Consider the following 14,719-nt stretch of genomic DNA (forward strand, 5'->3'; position numbering starts at 1 on the left):
ACCCCCTGAATCCCCCAAAACCCCTCCCTGAGCCCCCCCCAGATAACCCCCTGAACCCCCCCCTGAGCCACCCCGGATAACCCCCTGAGCCCCCCAAAACCCCTCCCTGAGTCCCCCCAAAACCCCACCCTGAAACCCCCAAAACTCCTCCCCATCTATCGGGGGGGGGTGTTGGGGGTCCCTCCAACCACCCCCTACCCCCAAAAGCACCCCCTGGCCGTCAGCTCGGGGGGGTTTGGGGGTTCCCCAAAGGCTCCTCCTCCAATCCCCCCCCCAAAACAGCCCCCCAAGAGCCGAGTGTGGGGACGCTGCTGTTTATTGGGGGGGGGGGCTCATGTTTTGGGTGGGAGGTCGTGGGGATCCTCAATAAACGCTGGGAGGTCGCTGAGAGGGTCTGGAGGCGTCTCTGGGGTGAGGGGGAAACAGAGGTGGTCAGGGGGGGATCTGGGGGGTCTTTATGGGAGGTTGGGTGGTCCCTAGGGATGTTTAGGGGGTCCTGGGAGGATTTTAAGGGTGTCCCAGGTGGGTTTTGGGGGGTTCCCCAGGGGGTTTGGGGGATCTCGGGCCTGGTGTGAAGGGTCCCAGGGGGGTTTGGGGGATCCTGGGGGGGTTTGGGGGGGTCCCAGGGGGGTCTGGGGGATCCCTGGGGGGGATTTGGGGGGTCCTAGGGGGTTTGGGGGGGTCCCAGGGGGTTTGGGGGATCCTGAGGGGGTTTGGGGGGTCCCAGAGGGGTCTGGGGGATCTCGGGGCTGGTGTGAGGGGTCCCAGGGGGGTTTGGGGGGTCCCGGGGGGGTTTGGAGGATCTCGGGGCTTGTGTGAAGGGTCCCAGGGGGTTTTGGGGGGTCCCAGGGGGGTTTGGGGGGTCCCAGGGGGGTTTGAGGGGTCCCAGGGGGGTTTGGGGGATCTCGGGGCTTGTGTGAAGGGTCCCAGGGGGTTTTGGGGGGTCCCAGGGGGGTTTGGGGGGTCCCGGGGGGGTTTGGAGGATCTCGGGGCTTGTGTGAAGGGTCCCAGGGGGTTTTGGGGGGTCCCAGGGGGGTTTGGGGGGTCCCAGGGGGTTTGGGGGGTCCCAGGGGGGTTTATGAGGGTCCTCACCGGGGGGGTCGTTGCGGAAGATCAGCGCCACCCGGCGGCCCCGCGGCACCCGGAGCTCCCCAAAAAACGATTCCTGGTCCGGGAGGATCTCGTGGGTGAAGTCGTACCTGGCAGCGCCCCTGGAGGGGATCGGGGGCTCAGAGGGTCCTGAACACCCCCCAGGGCTCCCCAAAACCCCCGCGGGGGGTCCCCCAGGGCTCCCCCAAACCCACCGGAGCACATAGAGAGACCCCGGCTCCAGCAGCAGCTCCAGCCAGTCCTGGGGGTCCCGGAGGCTCCGGAGCCTCAGGACACTGGGGGACAGCAGGGAGACCCCCGCGATGGTGCAGCCGCAGAACTGGGGGGGACAGACACTCCTGAGACCCCCCAAAACCACCCTCGGGCTCCCAAAGCTCCCTTGGGAACCCTTCAAACCCACCGGGGAACTCCAATCCGTCCTCCCCTGGCGCCCTGCCTGGGCACGGCCAAAACCCCCCCAGGGAGCCCCCCGGGGATCCCCCAGCCCCCCAAGGAGCCCCCCAGGACCCCCCACCCCTCACCTTGACGCTGTCCACGTGCGGCCCCACGCTCCCCTCGGGCAGGAGGTCGAGGACGTGGGCGCTGGGCCGGGGGGGGCGGCGGGGGGGGAAGGCGGGGGTCACCCTGAGCAGCAGCGCCCGCCCCGCGCCCCCCCGCAGGCCCCGCTCGGTCTCCCGGTACCCGGTGATGGCCTGGGGGGAAAGGGGGGGGGTTAACGCCGACCTTTGACCTCAGACCGGTGCCCTTCTGTGACCCCTCGTGACCTTCCGTGACCCTGAGCCCCCCCCCCAGGGCCCCGTGACCCCCCCCAGGGCCCCGGGACCCCTCCCCAGACCCCTGACCCCCCCCAGGCCCCGTGACCCCCCCCCAGGCCCCGGGACCCCCCCTCGGTACCCTGAGCCCCACCCAGGCCCTAGGACCACCCCCCCCAGGCCCCGGACCCCCTCACCCGGTCCCAGTGGTCGCTCTGGTACCGCCCCCGGCGCAGCCCCGGCTCCACCTCCCGCAGCAGCTCCGCCGCTTCCCCGTCGCTCACGAAGCCGCCGCGGACCAGCGCGAGCCCGCGGAGCCGCCGGGCCAGCTCGGGGCTGCTGGCGCGGAGCAGCGCGGGGTCGGCCTCGGCCTCGGGGCCCAACCCGCCCCCGGGACCCCCCGAGACCGCCCGGGACCCCCCGAGGGCCGCGGGGACCCCCGCCCGCCACAGGCCGCGCGCGCGGTGCATGACGGGAGTGCGGCAGGCGCCGCCTGGCGGCTCGGAGGACCCGGAGCTGAGCACGCGGGGAGGGCGCCCCCTGGCGGCCAGGAGGACTCGGGTGGGGGTTCACGATTTCGTCAATGTCACCCCCCCCAAAACCCCCCGCCCCAAACCCTTCCTGGGCCCCCCAGGCCTCTCACTATCTCCCCAAACCATTCACAGACCCCACAAACCCTCCCTCTTCATCCCCCCGACGCCTCTTTGTCACCCCTCAATCTCCTCTCCCATCCCCCAGCACAGCCCTGACACCCCCCAAAACCCCCTCAGGACTCACTTGGGTTCCACAGCCCTTTATTTCCACACAGGAGAACGGGACGGGGGATCCCAGAGCTCCCCCTCTCCAAAGGTGCGCCCCAGCACCCCCGGGGGGGTCTCAAGATGCTGGGGGGACTTGGGGGGGCCCGGAGGGGCTGTTGGGGGGCTCCTTCTGCACCAGCCGGGGCTCGTCCTCGCCGCGTGGGGGGGGATGCACCAGCACCTGGTCCAGGAGCCCGAATTCCTGCGCCTCCACCGGGCTCAGGTACCGGTCCCGCTCCATGGCGGCTTCTGGGGGGGCACAGGGGAGTCAGGGGCACCTCCGGGGGAAATTGGGGAGGGTCCTGAGGGGTTTGAGGGGGTCCCTCACCAATGACAGGCAGCGGCTGCCCCGTGTGTTTGGCGTAGAGCCCGTTGATCTGCCGCTTCAGCTTCAGGATCTCCTCGGCCTGGATGGCAATGTCGGTGGCCTGGCCCTGAGGAGGGGGTTCAGGGGGGGCTCAGAAGGGTCTGGGGGGGGGTTTGGGGCCATCTCCAGCCCTGCCCACAACCCCTGGGGGAGTCCCATGCCCACCCACAGCCCCTGGGGGGTCCCAGCACATCTCCCCCCATCCAGGTTATCCCTTTTCTCCCTTCCAGGCACTGCCCCCCTTCTTTCCGAGCCCCTTCCCCACACACACACAACATGGGGAACACACTCCTCCCCATTTCTGTGCTCCCCACACTTCGGGGTCTCCCCAAACCCTTCTCCCCCCTCCCCAAAACGCTCTTCCAGCTCCCAGCACCGCCCCCGAGCCCCCTGCCCAGCCCTCCCCCGGCCCGTGTGGGGCAGGGGGGCCGTACCCGGGCGCCCCCCGAGGGCTGGTGCACCATGATCCGGGCGTTGGGCAGCGCGTGGCGCATCCCGGGGGCGCCGGCCGCCAGCAGCAGGGAGCCCATGCTGGCCGCCTGCCCCACGCACCAGGTGCACACCGGGGTCAGCACGTACTGCATCGTGTCGTAGATGGCCAGCCCCGAGGTCACCGAGCCTCCTGAGGGGGGAAAAACCACGTTAGGGACACCCCAAAACCCACCCTGGGGATTCATGGCCCTTTAGAGACCCCAGAGAGTGACAACAGCCCCCCGGGATGCCCTTGGGGGGGTTGTAGGTGGTCAGAGGTGTCACCAAGACCCCCCAGGGGGTGGATGGGGGTCACAGGGACATCCCCAACCCTCCCCACAGGACCCCAAACCCCCCTAAACTCCCCCCTGGGACCCCCAAACCTCTCCCAAGCCATTAAAACCCCACAGACACCCCAAAGATCCACAGCAGCCCCTGGACTCCCAAGCCCCACTGGGCTGCAGGAGGCCAAGGCAGGGTCACCAAACCCCTGGTGGGGTGGACACCCCCTTGGTGACACCCCCAAACCCTCCCTGACCCCATAAACTGCCGCGATCCCCACAGCCCTCTCCTTCCTGCCTCCAGGGCGAGAAGATTTTGGTGTCCACAGCCTTCTGCTGGTGGTCTCATCTCCTGTTTCAGACCCTGTAGCCCCTCCCCAAACCCCCCTTTTGCCCCCCCAGAGCTCCCCAGAGTCCCCCAAACCCCCCTTTTGCCCCCCCAAGCCCCCCAGAGCCCCCCAAACCCCCCTTTTGCCCCCCAAAGCCCCCCAGAGCCCCCCCAGCCTCACCGGGGCTGTTGATGTACATGTGGATGGGTTTCTTGTTGCTCTCGGACTGCAGGAACAGCAGCTGGGCGATCACCAGGCTGGCCAGGCTGTCATCGATCTGGGGAGGGGGCGGCACAGGGGTCAGGGGGTCCCCAGGGCTCTCGGGGGCGGGTCTGGGGGTCCCCGAGCCCCCTCCCCTCGGGGGTACCCACCGGGCCCATGACACAAACGATGCGTTCCCGCAGCAGCCGCGAGTAAATGTCGTAGGCGCGTTCCCCCCGGCCCTGGAGGGGAAAACGGGGGGTCAGGAGGGGTTTTTGGGGGCTCAGAGGTCTTGAGGGGGGTCTGGAGGGGTCACCGGGATTGTTTGGGGGGGAGTTGGGGGGTCAGAGGAGGGACGGGAACCCCCGAATTGATGTTGTGGGGGCAATCTCTGGACCTGGGGGGGAAAGGGGGGACCAGGAGTGGGTCTGGGGGCTCGGAGGGGTTTGGGGCGGGTTTGGGGGATTTGTGGGGGTCCAAAGGGGGTCCAGGAGTGGGTCTGGGGGCTCGGAGGGGTCTGGGGGTGCTCGGAGGGGTTTGGGGCGGGTTTGGGGGGTTTGTGGGGGGCCAAAGGGGGTCCAAAGGGGGTTTGGGGTCCCAGGGCCCGCACCCTCCCCACTCACCGTCTGCTCCACCACGATGGGGATGAGGGGGGGGGCGCGGGCCGGGGTCGTCCCGTGCAGGCAGCGCCGGGCGCCGGCCCAGGCCCGGTGCAGGGAGCGCTGGGGGGAGAGGGGGAGTCAGCGAGACCCCTCGAAACAGAGAACCGCCCCCAGAAACCCCCCGGAACTGGGAGACCCCCAAATCGAGACCCCCCCCCCCCCAAAGTGGGACACTCCAGCACCGGGACTCCTCCTGGACCGAGAAACCGCCGGGACCCTCCCCAGGACCCCGGGGACACCCAGGGACCCCCCGGGGACCCCCCCGACCCCCTCCGCCCCCTCACCGCCACCCCCGGCCCCATCGCGCCCCGGAAGCGTTCCCCGTGACCCCCGCTCACGTGACATCGCTTTCCCGCCGGCCACGCCCCCTCTGGAGCTCCGCCCCCCATGGGCGGGACCACAGGCGTCAACTGACTCGCCTCAGGACTACGTTTCCCATCGTGCTCCGCGGCGCGGCCGCCATGACACCGCCGGAAGTTGAGCTCGGGGCCCCTCTCGCACCTGCGGCCCCCCCCAGAACCGGCACAGCCCCGCGCTGGAGCCGGCACAGCCCTGTAGAACAGTTGTAGCCGTTTAAAGGTCCGGTAGCGCCCCGTGGAGAGCACAGCCTTAGGAGTACCCGCAGGCACACGCTGGTCCTCCCGGCCTTAAGGGCCCCACGACTGGCCCCCGTTTCATTCCTCGATTAAACCGCCCGTTCTTCCCCTCACAGCGCGAATTAAACCCCCCCAGCAGCGCCAATTAGGGAGGAACGCCGTGAAAACAGCCCAGCGATGGCGTCACGCCTCCGTGACGTCACGAGGCACCTCTGCCGTCAGGGACCACATCTCCCGGCCGCCCTCGCGGCGCGCGGCTCGCTCGCCCCTCGCGCTGATCGGCAACCGCTCTGGCGAATAGCGTTGCGCCAGCTCCCCTCGTGGCCCCGCCCTCCCCACCTCCCTGAGGAAGCGCTGATTGACGTTCGGAAGAACCAATGAGACGACGAGGAGGCGGGGCTTGCGCAGAGCGACGCGCGTCTTAACCAACCAGAGTGCGTCGGCGGAGAGCTATAACCAATAGAAGCTGTTGGGCGGGACCTACACTGCCGGCCCCGCCCGCCGCCGAGGCGGGTAGCAACAGTTGCCCCGGTGAGGGACCAGGGAGGCCGCCATAGCCACGGTCACCGTGGCGACCGCGCTCCGGCCCGGCCCGGCCCCTGCCGCCGCCGCCCCCCGCTCCGTCGGGCCCCGCCGGCAGCAGCAGCCGCGGCACCGGGGGCGGGCGGAGCCCGAGCGGGGCCCCGGCGGCGGCCGCGGGCAGGTGAGTCCGAGCGGCGCCGCCAAAATGGCGGCGGGGGGGGTGAAGGGGGGAGCGGGGGGGGGGCAGTGGGCCTGGGCGGGAAGGGCGGGGCTTCGGCGCGCCCTGCGATTGGCGGACGGGCGGGCCAATGGGGAGGCGGGGCGGGGGGCGGGAGCCAATGTGGGCGCGCGGGTGGCGGTTGGACACGCCCCGTCCCGCGCCGTGATGTCACCAACGAGTCGTGACGTCACTTTGCGGGCATCCCTAGGGCGGACTCCTGTCGTGACGTCACGCGGGGGTGTCACGTGCAGGGGGGCTTCACCTCTTTTTTTCACCGGTGACGTCAGTCCTGCGCTGACGTCACCCGTATTACGTCACTCCCCCAGCCGTCGCCATGGCGACCCAACCCTCCTTCGTCACCGAGCTGACGGCGACGACGTCACAGCAGCAGCAGCCGCCGCCCTCGGCACCGCCCCCCGCGGGCACCGCCCCTTTTGGGGCGGAGCTTTCGGGAGGCTCCGCCCCCGGGGCGCCCCCCCCCGCGCCCCCCGCGCCGGCGCCCCCCCCCCAGCAGTTCATCGTGGTCACCGTGGCGGGTGAGACCCCAAAACCCGCCCCGCGCTCGCCCCCTGCTCTGGGGGTGACCCCAGAACTGGGAGAGGATCAAAGTCTGACCCGAATGTGCCGTTTTTGTCCCCAAAGCAGAGGGGCTGCGGCCCCCCGAGGGCAGCGAGGGCAGCCCCGCCCCCCCCGCGCCCCCCCAGCCCGGGCCCAGCCCCGGGGGGCAGCAGCAGGTGCGAAAAACTGGGGAAAACCGGCTCGGAATTGGGACTGGGCTGGGGAGAAATGTGGGCAAAATGGGCTGGGAGGGGGTGAAAATTTAAAAAACAAAAAAAAAACTTGCTCAAAATGGACAGAAATGGGGTAAAATGGGAAGGGAGTGGGGTGAAATGGGGTAAAATTGAGCTGAAGTGGCCCAAATACAGAAATGGAGTTGGAATGGGGCTGGAACGGGGTGATACGGGACGAATTTGGGATAAATTTGGGATAAAGCCGGGGCGGAGTGGAGCAAAAAGGGGCGAGAAGGGAGAGAACTGGAATAAAACGGGAGTGAAACGGGGCGGAGCGGGGCAGAACGGGTCCGAAGGGGTTAAAGCGGTGCCGAGAAGGGTTAAACGGGGGGGGGCTCCGAGCGCCCCCAGAGCTGACCCGGGGGTCCCCCCTGTGCCCCCAGCGCTCCCCAGCCCCCAGCGCCACGGCCGCCCCCAAGCCCGGCGCCCCCCAGGAGGTGAGCGGGGGCCGTTCGGGGGGGACGGGGGGTGTTGGGGGGTGCCCCCCGCTGACCCCCCCGGGGCCGTGTCCCCCTCCCCAGGTGCAGCAGCTCCCCCCGGTGCAGCACGTCTTCCCCACGCCCGTGCCCTACGTGGAGGGGGGGGACGGTTCCTACGCCCCCGGCGCCATGTGAGTGCCCCCCCAGCCTCCCCCAGCCCCCCGACCACCCCCTCGGGGGGGTCTCCAGCCTCACCGACCCCTCCCCACCCTGTTCTCTCGCCCCCCCGCAGCCGCTCGGGCTCGTTCCCGTTCGCCGAGACGCCGCTCTTCGGGCAGAACTCGGGGGGCTACTTCGAGGGGGCCGGGGGGGCTGCGGTGCAGCCCAGCCCTCCCCCTCCCCCTCCTCCCCCCCCGCCGCCGCCCCCTCCCCCGGCCAGCTCGCAGGCGCCCCCCGCCCCCGCCCCCGTGCCCATGTACGTGACGGGGGGGCAGATCCTGGGGACCCCCCCCGCGGCCCCCCAGGGCGGCGCCGCGACCCCCGGCGGGGGCACCTACGTGATCCAGGGGGGCTACATGGCCGGGGGAAGCGCGGCCTACGCCCACACCACCCGCGCCTCGCCCGCCACGGTGAGACCCCCAGGGGGGCTCGGGGGGACTGGGGGGACACGACCCTCCTGGGGGCGGTCTTTGCCCCAGGGGTCTGGGGGGAAATCGGGCTCTGCCCCAGGGGTCTGGGGGTCTTTACCCCAGGGGTCTGGGGGTCTTTGCCCCAGGGGTCTGGGGGGAAACCAGGAGGGTTGGAAGGGGGAAAAGGGGGCGTGTGGGGAGGGGAAAAAAAAAAGGAGAGTGGGGGGCTTAATTGAAGAACTGGGGCAGGATGGGAGATTTGGGGAAAATCCCAATCTCGGATTTGGTTTTGGAGGAAGAAAAGAGGTTTGGGGAAAAAATATTCGGGGCGGAATGTGAGATTTGAGGAAATTACGGAGAAAAAAATCCGTTTTTGGGAAAAAAGATTTGGTGGGGGGGAATGAGAGATTTTGGGGGGGCAACACCTGTGGTTCTTTACAATAATTCCTCCCACCCCTCGGTGTTTCAGGGCAAAACCCGTGAGGGTTCAGGGTGGGTGTGGCCCCGTGGGCGGGGTTTGGGCGGTCCGGGCGGGGCTCAGGTGGGAAGGGCGGGGCCGAGGGGGCTTTTGGGGCGCGGGTGACCCCCCGTTTCGCGCCCCCGCAGGTGCAGTGGCTGCTGGACAACTACGAGACGGCCGAGGGGGTGAGCCTGCCCCGCAGCGCGCTGTACTGCCACTACCTGCTGCACTGCCAGGGCCACAAGCTGGAGCCCGGACGGCCGAGGGGGTGAGCCTGCCCCGCAGCGCGCTGTACTGCCACTACCTGCTGCACTGCCAGGGCCACAAGCTGGAGCCCGTCAACGCCGCCTCCTTCGGGAAGCTGATCCGCTCCGTGTTCATGGGGCTGCGCACGCGGCGCCTGGGCACCAGGTCAGGCCGCAAAAACCCCGAAATCGCCCCCAAAAACCCAAAAATCGCCCCCAAAAGGTCCTGCAGTGCCCGCGGCCGCCACAGCGCCCCCTGCAGGTGACACAGCGCCATTGCAGCGCCCCCTGCGGGTGGAACCGCGCCATTGCAGCGCCCCCCCTGCCCGGGAGAGACCCCCGACCTGCCCCCCCAAAATTCCCCCGCCCCCCAAATCCCCCCGGCCCACAAAATCCTCCCCCGTTTCGCAGGGGGAACTCCAAGTACCACTACTACGGGCTGCGCATCAAGGCGGGGTCACCGCTGCTGCGGCTGGTGGAGGACCAGCAGCACCTGGCCATGCGCCAGCAGCCCTTCGCCCAGAAACAACGGTGAGGGGTCCCCTCCGAGCCCCCCCCCCCCCCAAAAAACCCCCCCAGCTCCGCTGATCCTCGCCCCTTTTCCCGCAGCCTCAAACCCGTGCAGAAGGTGGAGGGGGGGGTCACCAACGGGGTGTCGTCGGGGCCGGCCCCCCCCGGCGTCCCCGATATCAGCGCCCAAGTGCAGCAGTACCAGCAGTTCTTGGGTGAGCACCTTTGTGGGGTCGTTGTGCCCCTTTCCCCCCCGGTTTTGGGGAGCCCCCCTGACCCCCAAATCCCCACAGACGCCTCCCGCACGCTGCCGGAGTTCCCCGAGATCGACGTGCAGGGCAAGGGGCTCCCCGAGGGCGCGGGGGCCGAGGACCTGCGCATGTTCCAGCAGCTCTACCGGGAGCACTGCGAGGTGGGAACCCCCCTGGAGACCCCAAAACCTCCTATCCCAGCATCCAGAGACCCTCCCCTGACCCCCCTGTGCCCCCCCCAAAGGCCATCGTGGATGTGATGATCAACCTGCAGTTCTCACTGGTGGAGACGCTCTGGAAAAGCTTCTGGCGCTGCAGCGGCGAGACCGAGGCGTGAGTGGGGGGGGACCCCAAATTTCCCCAAATTTCCCCAAATTCGGGGGGGTTCTGCAGGCTGGGGACACTGGGGGACGTGGGGAACAGCGGGATTTGGGGGTCCCGTGGGTGTGGGAGTGCTGGGGACACGGGGGTTCATCGTGTCTGGGACCCCCGGGGTTTTGGGGTCCCTGGGGTGGGGGGTGCAAAGGGCTCTGCAGCTGCTGTGGTGGGAGCTGGGGGTGCTCTGGGGGTCCCCCAGGGCGTGGGGTGACCCCGGCCCCCCGTTTGCAGGCAGGAGGAGGCGGAGCGGCGCCTGCCCCGGCAGCGGCTGCTGCTGCTGGCCCGGCACGAGCCCGTCCTGCGCTGGGTGCGCGACTGCGACCACGCCCTGTACCAGGGGCTGGTGGAGATCCTGGTGCCCGACGTGCTGCGCCCCATCCCCAGTGAGCCCCCAGACCCCCGGGACCCCCCGGAACCCACCACAGACCCCACAGACCCCCCAGAACCCCCTCAAACCCACCACAGACCCCCCAAAGCCCCCCAGAAGCCCCCAAACCTACCACGGACCCCCCAGACCCCCCAGAACCTCCCCAAACCCACCACGGACCCCCCAGACCCCTCAGACCCCCTCAAACCCACCACAGACCCCCCAAACCTACCACGGACCCCCCAAAACCCCCCAAACCCACCACGGACCCCCCAAAACCCCCCAGAACCCCCCAAACCTACCACGGACCCCCCAGACCCCCTCAAACCCACCACGGACCCCCCAGAACCCCCCAAGAACCTCCCCCAACCCAGCACCCACCCCCCAACCCAAAACAACCTCCAGTGGGCCCCACCTTTCCTCAAAAGCTCCCAGGGAGAGTTTACACCCCCAAACCCTCACCCAGACCCCAAAAGTTTATTCTGGCCCCTCAAAGGCCCCCCCAAACGAGCTCCCCCAGCACCCCAAATCTTTATTTTGCTCCCCTTTCCAGGTGCCTTGACCCAGGCAATCCGGAACTTCGCCAAGAGCCTGGAGAGCTGGTTGGGAAACGCCATGGTCAGCATGCCCGAGGAGATGGTCCGGGTCAAGGTGGGCTTTGGGGGGGCTCTGAGGGGGCTCTGGGGGGGCTCTGAGGTGGCTCTGGGAGTCTCCGGGGGGACTCTGAGGGGCTCTGGGGAGCTCTGGGGGTCTCTTGGGGGGCTCTTACCCCGCAGTCTCCCCGCAGGCAGCGGCGGCTGGGGCCTGAGGGGGCTCTGGGGGTCTCTGGGGGGCTCTGGGGGCTCTGAGGAGCTCTGAGGGGCTCTGGGGGTCTCTGGGGGGGCTCTGGGGGGCTCTGAGGGGCTCTGGGAGCTCTGGGGGGCTTTGGGGGGCTCTGAGGGGCTCTGGGGGGTTTTGAGGTGCTGTGCCAAGCTCTGGGAGCTCTGGGGGGCTTTGGGGGGCTCTGAGGGGCTCTGGGGGGTTTTGAGGTGCTGTGCCAAGCTCTGGGGGGCTCTGGGGGGTCTCTGGGGGTCTCTGGGGGGCTCTGACCCCTCCGTTCCCCGCAGGCCGCGGCGGCCGGGGCCTTTGCGCAGACCCTGCGCCGTTACACCTCCCTGAACCACCTGGCGCAGGCGGCGCGGGCGGTGCTGCAGAACACGGCCCAGATCAGCCAAATGCTCAGCGACCTCAACCGCGTCGACTTCGCCAACGTGCAGGTGGGGGGACCCCCAATGGGGCTGGGGGGACCCCAAACGGACCTGGGGGGCCTCAAACAGGGCTGGGGGGGGGCCAAACGGGCCTGGGGGGGCCCCAAACGGGGCTGAGAGTGGGCTGGGGGGCCCAAATGGGGCTGGGGGGACCCAAATGGGGCTGGGGGGGGACTCCAAATGGGGCTGGGGGGGGCTCCAAACGGGGCTGGGGGGCTCCAGATGGGGCTGGGGGGGACCCCAAATGGGGCTGGGGGACTCCAAATGGGGCTGGGGGGGCCTCAAATGGGGCTGGGGGGCCCCAAATGGGGCTGGGGGAACCCAAATGGGGCTGGGGGGGCCTCAAACGGGGCTGAGAGTGGGCTGGGGGACTCCAAACGGGGCTGGGGGACCCCAAACGGGGCTGGGGGGACCCCAAATGGGGCTGGAGGGTCCCCGGGGGTGGCTGGGAGCGGCTGGGGTGGGCTGCGGGTCCCCGGGGTGGGCTGGGGTTGGCTGGGATGGGCTGGGGTGGGCTGGGGGTCCCCGGGGGTGTCTGGGGGTGGGCTGGGGGTCCCCAGGGGTGTCTGTGGTGCCCTGGGGGTCCCGCCCCCGGCCCCAGCCCTGTCCCCCCCCAGGAGCAGGCGGCCTGGGTGTGCCGCTGCGAGGCGCGGGTGGTGCAGCGCCTGGAGCAGGATTTCAAGGCCACGCTGGGGCAGCAGCACTCGCTGGAGCAGTGGGCGGCCTGGCTGGACGCCGTGGTGGGCCGCGTCCTGCGCCCCCACCTGGGCACGCCCGGCCTGCCCCGCGCCGCCAAACTCTTCCTGCTCAAGTGGTCCTTCTACAGGTGAGACCCTCCCCCTTCTACAGGTGAGAGACCCCCCCCCTTCTACAGGTGAGACCCGCCCCCCCCTTCTACAGGTGAGAGACCCCCCCCCCTTCTACAGGTGAGACCCCCCCCCCACCTTCTACAGGTGAGGGACCCCCCCCCACCTTCTACAGGTGAGAGACCCCCCCCCAAAACAGCCCGGCATCCCACGGGCACCCCACCCTCCCCTGCCAGCCCCCTGGACAGTCCTGATCCTCCCGGAGCCCCCTGAAAGCCCCCTGGACACTCCTCAGCCCCCTGCCAGCCCCCTGTGACCCCCTGGACACCCCTGAGCCTCCTGAAAGCCCCCTGGAAGCCCCCCGGACACTCCTGATCCTCCCAGAACACCCCCTGACCATCCAGGCCCCCCCTGCTGCCCCCACGACCCTCCCACGTGCCCCTCCCCAGCCCCCAGCCCCGCTGACGCCCCCGTTTACCCCCAGCTCGATGGTGATCCGGGACCTGACCCTGCGCAGCGCCGCCAGTTTCGGCTCCTTCCACCTGATCCGGCTGCTCTACGACGAGTACATGTATTACCTGGTGGAGCAGCGCGTGGCGCGGGCCCGGGGCACCTGCCCCATCGCCGTCATGGGCGAGGTGGGCGCGGGGGGGGTCCGGGCAGGTGTGGGCGGGGCCCAGGTGTCACCTGTGTCACCTGGTGGAGCAGCTCAGGGCACTGGGGAGGGTTTAGAGGGGTCCAGGCAGGTGTGGGCGGGGCCCTGCTCTCACCTGTGTCACCTGGGAGAGCAGCTCAGGGCACTGGGGGGGTTTAGAGGGGTCCAGGGGGATTTTTGTGGGGGATTTTTGTGGGGGGGTGACCCCCCCAGCCCACTCTAAACATCCCCAAATTTGACCCCCCCACTCGTTTCCCCCCAGTTTGCCAACCTGACCAGCTCCCTGAGCTCGCAGGACCCTGACAAAGGTGGGTGACCCCCCTGTCCCCTCCCCAGCGAGGGGACACCCCTGTCCCCCCCCCCAGCCCCCCCAGCGAGGTGGGGGTCTCCCCCTCTCCCCAGTGCGGGGGGGGCAGTTATTGGGGGCAGGGCAGTTCCGGATGGGGAGGGGTTAATTCCGAGGTTAATTAGGGGTGTGTGTTAATTGGGGGGTTCAGGTTTGGAGCCCAGGGGTGGCAGCCCCCCCCCCACTCCCCCCACCGCTGTGTTTATTGGGGAGGGGGCACTGCAGGGGCATCCCGCCCCCTCCCCACACTGTTCCCGCCCCACAGACGAGGAGGAGGAGGAGGAGGAGGAGAGCGACGAGGAGCTGCCGGCAGAGCTGGGGCTGGGGGGCGGCGAGGGGCCCCCCGACCCCCTGGAGCCCCCCCTGGAGCCCCCCCTGGAGCCCCCCCCGGCCAAGCTGCCCCGGGCCGACCCCCGCGGGCTCTTCGTGCAGGCCCTGCCCTCCAGCTGAGCCCCCCGCGCCCCCCCGGGGGGGACAATGTGCCTTAAGCCACGCCGGGACCGTGCCAAAGCCCCCCCGGCCCCCCCGGCGGGGGGAGAAAAGGGACCCGCGGGATTTGGGGATGGCCCCTCCCCCCGGGGGGGGGGGTGGGAATCCTTTTTTGGGGAGGGGGAGCCGGGGGTGGGGGGGGGAGGAAAAACAAAGACCGTGGGGACCCCTGGCCGCTGCCCCCTCCCCCTGCAGTGCCAAACCCCCTCCCCCCGCTGCCTTACGCCCCCTCCCCCCGCATGTCGGGCCCCCCCCCCGCCCCCCCGCGCTTCGCCCCTCCCCCCCCCGTATTAGATTTTGGCGTTTTCGATCATTTTGTGCTTTGTGCCCCCCCGGGGGGAGGGGCCGTGTCCGTGGCCGCCCGTGTGGAAATTAAGCCAAACCTGGAATTGGGGGGGGGCTCCCGGGGGTGGGTTGGGGTTCCCCCCCGCCCCCCCCCCGCGCCCCCTGCCCCTCCCCCCTTCCTTGCAGACGCTGTTTTTTACCTTTTGTAGCTTCTTTGTAAAAGGAATAAAAACCAACTGCGGTGTTTGCCCGGCCCCGCCTGTGCCCGGGGGGTGGGCGGGGGGCGAGGCGACCCCCAGATCCCCCCACAGCAAACAGGGCTCAGCCCAGAGTTCAGGGATTCACCCCAAAACCCGCCCTCAACACCCCAAACCCCAATGAATCAAAGAGACAAAACGTGGAAATGAGAATTTTATTTTGGGGAGGGGGGGATTGGAGGTCCGGGAGACCCCTCCCCACCCCTGATAAAACACTGAATGGCAAAAAGAGACCAAAAAAAAAAAAAAAAAAAAAGGAAAAAAACAAACAAA

General features: G+C 69.3%; 3 protein-coding genes across 6 annotated transcripts; 2 read left to right on the forward strand and 1 right to left on the reverse strand.

Moving 5' to 3' along the window:
* Positions 1 to 300: 300 nt before the first annotated feature.
* On the reverse strand, positions 301 to 5,819 carry LOC310921786 (ATP-dependent Clp protease proteolytic subunit, mitochondrial-like). Of its 4 annotated transcripts, none has more exons than XM_083882016.1 (8): positions 5,312 to 5,819; positions 4,935 to 5,033; positions 4,482 to 4,553; positions 4,291 to 4,387; positions 3,464 to 3,651; positions 2,991 to 3,096; positions 2,640 to 2,911; positions 1,665 to 1,802 (listed from the first exon to the last, which is right to left on the reverse strand). In XM_083882016.1, the coding sequence occupies exons 1-7, from the start codon at positions 5,360 to 5,362 to the stop codon at positions 2,739 to 2,741; spliced, it is 786 nt and encodes a 261-aa protein (XP_083738142.1). In that variant the 5' UTR covers positions 5,363 to 5,819; the 3' UTR covers positions 1,665 to 1,802; positions 2,640 to 2,738. The 4 variants fall into 4 exon arrangements, with proteins under 4 accessions (XP_083738143.1, XP_083738145.1, XP_083738142.1 ...); XM_083882018.1 differs by lacking the exon at positions 5,312 to 5,819 and adding an exon at positions 5,258 to 5,295; XM_083882017.1 differs by lacking the exons at positions 2,640 to 2,911; positions 2,991 to 3,096; positions 3,464 to 3,651; ... (2 more) ...; positions 4,935 to 5,033; positions 5,312 to 5,819 and adding exons at positions 301 to 406; positions 1,093 to 1,211; positions 1,305 to 1,429; positions 2,060 to 2,520 and having other exon boundaries at positions 1,632 to 1,802.
* A 53-nt stretch (positions 5,820 to 5,872) lies between these two features.
* Positions 5,873 to 8,861, forward strand: LOC310921715 (MHC class II regulatory factor RFX1-like; the record flags this gene model as incomplete). Its single annotated transcript, XM_083881935.1, has 6 exons — positions 5,873 to 6,272; positions 6,638 to 6,847; positions 6,954 to 7,045; positions 7,624 to 7,712; positions 7,814 to 8,150; positions 8,757 to 8,861. Coding segments are annotated over exons 2-6 (825 nt in total), but the record flags the coding sequence as incomplete, so codon positions are not given.
* A 10-nt stretch (positions 8,862 to 8,871) lies between these two features.
* Positions 8,872 to 14,719, forward strand: LOC310921785 (MHC class II regulatory factor RFX1-like). The gene is made up of 12 exons (XM_083882015.1): positions 8,872 to 9,021; positions 9,267 to 9,386; positions 9,465 to 9,580; positions 9,659 to 9,777; positions 9,861 to 9,949; positions 10,226 to 10,377; positions 10,915 to 11,012; positions 11,468 to 11,617; positions 12,226 to 12,434; positions 12,899 to 13,052; positions 13,332 to 13,377; positions 13,681 to 14,719. Exons 1-12 carry the CDS (start codon positions 8,990 to 8,992, stop codon positions 13,863 to 13,865), a joined length of 1,470 nt encoding a protein of 489 aa, XP_083738141.1. The 5' UTR covers positions 8,872 to 8,989; the 3' UTR covers positions 13,866 to 14,719.

This window comes from Zosterops lateralis (genome assembly GCF_965231275.1).
Source record: "Zosterops lateralis genome assembly, chromosome: 36".
Lineage (NCBI taxonomy): Eukaryota > Metazoa > Chordata > Aves > Passeriformes > Zosteropidae > Zosterops > Zosterops lateralis.

Excerpts from the sequence above, each read along its gene's own strand:
- LOC310921785 (XM_083882015.1), top strand. The coding sequence starts at position 8,990 with ATGGGGCTGCGCACGCGGCGCCTGGGCACCAG. Across the intron at positions 10,378-10,914 it reads CGTGCTGCGCCCCATCCCCA|GTGCCTTGACCCAGGCAATC; the intron begins GTGAGCCCCCAG and ends TCCCCTTTCCAG. Across the intron at positions 11,013-11,467 it reads AGGAGATGGTCCGGGTCAAG|GCCGCGGCGGCCGGGGCCTT; the intron begins GTGGGCTTTGGG and ends CGTTCCCCGCAG.
- LOC310921786 (XM_083882016.1), bottom strand. The coding sequence starts at position 5,362 with ATGGGGGGCGGAGCTCCAGAGGGGGCGTGGCCGGCGGGAAAGCGATGT. Across the intron at positions 3,652-4,290 it reads CATGTACATCAACAGCCCCG|GAGGCTCGGTGACCTCGGGG; the intron begins GTGAGGCTGGGG and ends TTCCCCCCTCAG. Across the intron at positions 2,912-2,990 it reads GCAGCCGCTGCCTGTCATTG|AAGCCGCCATGGAGCGGGAC; the intron begins GTGAGGGACCCC and ends GTGCCCCCCCAG.